General features: G+C 48.5%; 1 protein-coding gene across 1 annotated transcript in view; it reads left to right on the top strand.

The window, feature by feature from the left end:
- Positions 1-5,971, top strand: part of LOC107122159 (A.superbus venom factor 1-like) — a gene marked incomplete at both ends in the record, with an annotated part of 27,930 nt that overhangs the window by 3,062 nt on the left and 18,897 nt on the right. The window contains 2 exons of the mRNA XM_015425187.1: positions 1,003-1,165; positions 3,053-3,123. Of these exons, the coding sequence (XP_015280673.1) occupies positions 1,003-1,165; positions 3,053-3,123 (234 nt within the window). The remainder of the gene's footprint in view (positions 1-1,002; positions 1,166-3,052; positions 3,124-5,971) is intronic.

Here is a 5,971-nt window from a genome sequence, read left to right as displayed (position 1 = left end):
CTCCCAGGTTCTGGTATTGCTTATGTGTTTTGTGACACATTAAACATGGCAAAGATCAGGGGTCATTTCCTGCAGGAGCGCACGGGAGCAGAGCTCTGGCAGTAAAGAGCCCAGGGGGTGGGCACATGCAACAAGCCCCACCCCCCTGCTCCCAGCAGCCCTCAGTCAGAGCAAGAAGCAGCCAGGTAAGCTGCAGAGCCCCTCCCGCCCGGTCCAAAGCAGTCCAGTGGCACCTTTAAGACCAAATTTTATTCAGGTACAAGCTCTCCCTCCTCTCCGAATAGCTAGCAATCCAAAACAGTCCAGTGGAGCCTGAGCGGTGGGTGTTGCCTTCTGACACACTTCCGGTGAGGTCAGGGGGTGTGGCATATGCAAATGAGTTATGCTAATGCGTTATGCTAATGAGCTCCTGCAGCTCTTTTTCTATGAAATGACCCCTGGCAAAAATTACGTGGTGGGATCCTTCTTACAGTACGTTGTAGACAGTAGTGTTTAAAACCCCACTCACTTATATACCAAATTCCCTTCTCATTTATCCAAGTAAGTTTGTGAAACCATTTTGTGCAGGGCAACCCAGTTGCCTGGGCGGGAAAGACCTCTTGAACTATTCACTTTTGCATAGTTTGCGGAAAGCCAGGAGAGGGGGAGCCTTCCTGACCGTCCTGGGCAGGCCATTCTATAAGACAGGAGCTACGACAGAGTGGTCGATATGTCCATCTGCAGCTCGGCACCCGCAGAAGATTTCTTTTCGTGATTAATAAACCTATAGCCATTTTGTGGCCGCACCCACCATGCCATGTCAGAATTCCAGGTGTGCCCACAGGCTCAAAAAGGTTGGTGACCCCTGCAGTGTATCAGCGAAACATTCAAGTAGAGCCCTGTCTGTCACAAGAAACAGTTATTTTATTGTAGTCCCCTATACTCCCTTCCTGCGGTAGTTTTTGCCTTATTGGAAAAGACCCCGCCTAAGTTGATTATCTTGCTCCTGATCTCCCTGTACAGGTTCCTGCCAAAGACATGAAGGAGGATTCCAAGCGAAGCCAGTACGTGGTTGTCCAAGCCAGTTGTACCCAGTTCCAGCTGGAGAAGGTGGTTCTGGTCTCCTTCCAAAGCGGCTACATCTTCATCCAAACAGATAAGACCATCTACACCCCTGGAAGTGCAGGTACGCACATCGGCTCCGCCGGATTTCCCTCCTGGAACGCCAGTAGATCCCCTCCTTGGCCAGACCTTTGTTTAGATGTCTCTCTTGACAGCGGGGTTGAAGAGAGGAGGTCTTTTTGGGGGGGGCAGAGTGTCAGTTGAAAGATGCTTGAAAGAGGGGGTTCTACTCACTTTTCTTGACCAAAGGCGCTCTATGCTGCAGATCTTAACCCGTTTCAAGCAGGGGCAGCTTTGGAAAATGGCTGCTTGGGTGATAACCATATTGCTAGCAGATGAGGACCCTGAAACGACTCGCTTGGTGGCAAAATACTAGCTATCGATAGTGCTGTCGTTAAAGCATCTTTGAAATGCTGGAGGTAGTTTTATGTATATAAATTTTAGAATTTTAAAACCAATTTCCATAATATCATGGGGTTTTATAGAATTTATAGACGTTTATGAAATGTTGTCTATTAATATTGTTTATGAGTATGCTTATTAGTTTTTAGTGTAAAAATGTTTGGTCTAAATCATCCTGTAAATATATATAGGCCCCGGTCACATGGGCCAGATAACGCAGGGGGGAGGCGTGGCTCTTTGCGCTGGAGCAATTAGACCCGGCAGAACGCGATCAGACACGATGGTGGCACACCGCGGTTTCGTCCATCAGCGCGTGCGTGTCAAGGACAGCCGGGGGAAAGCTGCACGCCGGCACAATCACACAGAACGATTCTGTCGGCAGCCTGTGGCAAACCATTTGCTAATACATTTGTTGAGATACTTTTTAACTGTGCAGCTTTGGCGGCATGCCACAGGTTGGCCACAGGTGCCAGTCCTACACTTAGGTATAAAAAAATCAAAGGCACAGATATAGAATGGGTGGGACTTGAATTGACCGCAGCTCACGCGAAAGGAATCTAGGTGTTCTGGTTGATCACAAGCTAAACAGGAGCCTGCAGTGCGATGTGACTGCGGAGAAAGCGAATGCAGTCTTTGGATGCATTCACAGAAGCCTTGTGTCCAGATCACGGGAGGTGGTAGTTCCACTCTATTCTGCTATGGTCAGGCCCCACCTGGATTCCTGTGTCCAGTTTTGGGCACCACATTTGAGGAAGGATGCGGACAAGCTCGAGCATGTCCAGAAGAGGGCAACCAGGATGGTGAGAGTGTTGGAGTCCGAGTCTTATGAGGAAAGGCCGAAAGAGTTGGGTCTGTTTAGCCTGGGAAAGAGAAGGCAGAGAGGGGACACGATTGCAGTCTTCAAGTATCTGAAGGGCTGTCATGTAGAAGACGGAGTGGATCTATTCTCTCTTGCTCCGGATGGCAAGACTAGATCTAATGGGTGGAAATTACAAGAGAGTCGATACCAGCTAAATATCAGGAGAAACGTCCTAACTGTAAGAGTGGTTGAGCAGTGGAACAGACTGCCTCGGGAGGTGGTGGATGCTCCTTCCCTGGATATTTTCAAGGGGAGGCTGGATGACCCTCTTTCGGGTATGTTGTAGGGCCATCTTTCAGCCGTGCTCCTGCAGAGTGCAGGGGGTTGGACTAGATGACCTGCAAGGTCCTTTCCAACTCTAACATTCTATGATTCTATGAGATCAGTTCCCCTGGAGGAAATGGCTGCTTTAAAGGGTGGTATTTATACCCAGCTGAGGTCCCTCCCCTCCCCAAACCCCAACCTCCCCAGGCCCCACCCCACAAATCTCCAGGAAATTCCCAACCCAGAGCTGGCGACCCTAAACCAGGGCCTTCATCCAGTTGGCCCCCTCTTTGCTGCCTTTTGAGCAGGAGAGAAAACGTCTGGTAATTTGAGTATGGCTTCATGTCGTTTTCTACCCTTAGGGCTCCAGGGTACCGCCGGCCTCTTAACTTTATCGTCATAAACCAATGATCTTTTCTTTCTCAGTGCGCTATCGGATCTTTCCTGTGGGTTACCGCATGGAGCCTCTGGAGAAAAACGTGATTGTCGAGTTTCAGGTGAGAGCCGCGAGGGAAGCGTCCGCCCCTGCAAGGGTGGGAAGCGGGCTGTGAGGTGAGGCAGGCCCTGGGGGCAGTGTTCCCTCTAAGCTGAGTTAGTGTGAGCTAGCTCACAGTTTTTGAGCCTCTGGCTCACACATTTTTGTCTCAGCTCAGGAAGGAGGGCTCCAGAGCCAACTAATTCATGCAGCAGCCAAATCGCTCGCTCGCAACTTTAATGCCAGGAGCTTGCAAAGTAGATTTTTTGCTCACAAGACTCTACAGTTTAGAGGCAGCATTGCCTGTGGGTGTGCCATGGAACTTTCTTGAAGGATCACTTGTGGCGGCTGAGGGAGGGGGAGGCCACTGCAACTTTTCTTAGAAACACTGTTGTTGTTGTTCAGTTGCACAGTTGAGTCCGACTCTTCGCGACCCCGTGGACCAGATCACGCCAGGCCCTCCTGTCTTCCGCCGTCCTCTGAAGTTGGCTCAATTTCATGTTCGTTGCATCTATGACACTGTCTAACCATCTCATCCTTTGCCGTCCCCATCTTCTTTGACCTTCTTTGGGCATATTGTATTTTCCATCAATAATGAGATAAATGTCAGGCCTTGTGAGAGAGTTCAGGGGGAAAAAGATGAACGAAACATCCTCTTCTATGTGTTCCCAAACCCATGCCTCTGGCAGCACACGGGAAGGATGTATTATAGAGGCAGCTGCCCTCTTCTGCAACCCATGGTGCAATTGTCCTAACTTTGGAGGGCCCATTCTGCCTTAGGTGTCTAATTTCAAACTACTGACTATTAGTTTGGTGCCAGTTTGGTTAGTGGTTAGGAGCGGTGTTCCCTCTAAACTGAGCGAGTGTGAGCTAGCTCACAGGTTTTGAGTCTCCGGCTCACATATTTTATCTTCGCTCAGGAATGATGCCTCGAGAAAACTAATTTATGCAGCAGCCAAATCGCTCGCTCACAACTATAATGCCAGTAGCTCACAAAGTAGAATTTTTGCTCACAAGACTCCACAGCTTGGAGGGAGCATTGGCTAGGAGTGCGGACTCTGGGAGAACCAGGTGTGATTCCCCACTCCTCCACATGTAGCTGCTGGTGTGACCTTGGGTCTGTCACAAGTTCTCTCAGAGCTGTTCTCTCAAGAGCAGTCCTCAAAAGAGCTCTCTCAGCCCTTCCTATCTCACAGGGTATCTGTTGTGGGCAGGGGAAGGGAAAGGAGATTGTAAGCCTCTTTAAGTGAAGGGCCGGTTATATATCCAATCTCCTCCTCCTTCCCATACCATAATAATAATAAATAATCTTTTAATTTATTAATCGCTCGATCCTGCGGGACTAACAATGATTTATGGGGGTAAGGGAGGACAACATATATATCTTTTTAAATCACACACATTCACAGTCGGCGAGGGTTTGTCCAGCTGCAGGGTCAGACGTGTTCCGTCGGCATATTCACTTCAGCTGGGCTAGATGACATCAGCTTCTCTAGGTCTTGCAGCGCCGCACTGCCACCACCTGGCTGGAATGGCCCATTGCAGGCTTCTCGGTCGAAGAGATTTTTCTTAGGCTTTCTTTTTTTAAAAAACAATTTTTATTAACGGGATAACATAATTCTTCACAAATCATTTTGTCATTAAAATACTTTACAGATACCCCTGGTTTTTTCGTTGCCCCTCCCTGTCCACCCCCTTACTTGGCTTCCCGCAATGCTTTTCCAGTCATTTTTATTATCTTAACATTTTCTCTCTTAACATTTTCACTTTATTCTAGTTTTTATTGGTTATTCTGTAACTTATATCATACCAATAGGTAACCTCCTTCCTTATAGCTATAGATCTTCATTTCTAAAATTCTTCAAAACATAGTAAATTATTTCTTACATCCCAGTTAGACTCTAAATATAGTTTAAAGTCTCTCCAGTCCTCGTAAAAACTTTCGTCTTCTTCATCTTTTAGCTTTCTTGTGATCTTGTCCATTTCAGCCATAAATACGACTTTTTTAAATCCAGTCCCATTTTTCTGGTATTTTGTCCTGTTTCCAAAATTGTGCATATGTCATTCTTGCCGTGGTAATCAAATACCAAAATAAAGTTCTTTTAGTAGCATTCAATTCTTCCATTTTCAAACCCAGCAACATTATTTCAGGTTCTTTTTTAAAATTACACTTTAGAATACATTGCTTTCGAACCGCTGGGTGGACGGCGAGCTGGGGACAAGGCTGGTAGCTCACACCAACACGGGGCTAGAACTGACAGCCGTACTGTTCAGCTCAGATGTTACTATCTGATGTTGGGCGGCCGGTCGGATTCCACTCCCGATGACCTTAGTCGGGCGTTACAGGCCGTGGCTGGGTGGCTCAGACTGAGTCGGCTGAAATTAAACCCGGCAAAGACGGAGGTCCTGGGGCTGGGTCGGACCCGTCCGGGGTTAGGGCTCTCTCTCCCGACCTTCGACGGGGCGCCATTGGTGCCGGTGGCGGAGGTTAGGGGTGTGGGGGTGCTCCTGGACTCCACGTTAACTATGGAAGCCCAGGTAGCAGCCACTGACAAGTCGGCATTCTACCATCTTCGGCTGGTGCAGCAGTTGGTCCCCTTCCTCGACCGGGATGACCTAGCCACAGTGATCCATGCGATGGTTACCTCGAGGCTAGACTACTGTAACGCTCTCTACATGGGGCTGCCTTTGTCGCAAATTCGGAAGCTGCAACTAGTGCAGAATGCTGCAGCCAGGCTGTTGATAGATCTTCGTAGACGGGATCACATCCAGCCTGTGCTGAAAGCGCTGCACTGGTTGCCAATAGCTTACCGGGTTCACTTCAAAGTGCTGGTCGTTACCTTTAAAGCCCTATATGTCCAGGGACCAGC

This window comes from Gekko japonicus, unplaced genomic scaffold (assembly GCF_001447785.1).
Source record: "Gekko japonicus isolate JY-2015 unplaced genomic scaffold, Gekko_japonicus_V1.1 scaffold5508, whole genome shotgun sequence".
Classification (NCBI taxonomy): Eukaryota; Metazoa; Chordata; class Lepidosauria; order Squamata; family Gekkonidae; genus Gekko; species Gekko japonicus.
The sequence above is the reverse complement of the archived record's forward strand: the minus strand, read 5'-3'. Positions and strand labels throughout refer to the sequence as shown.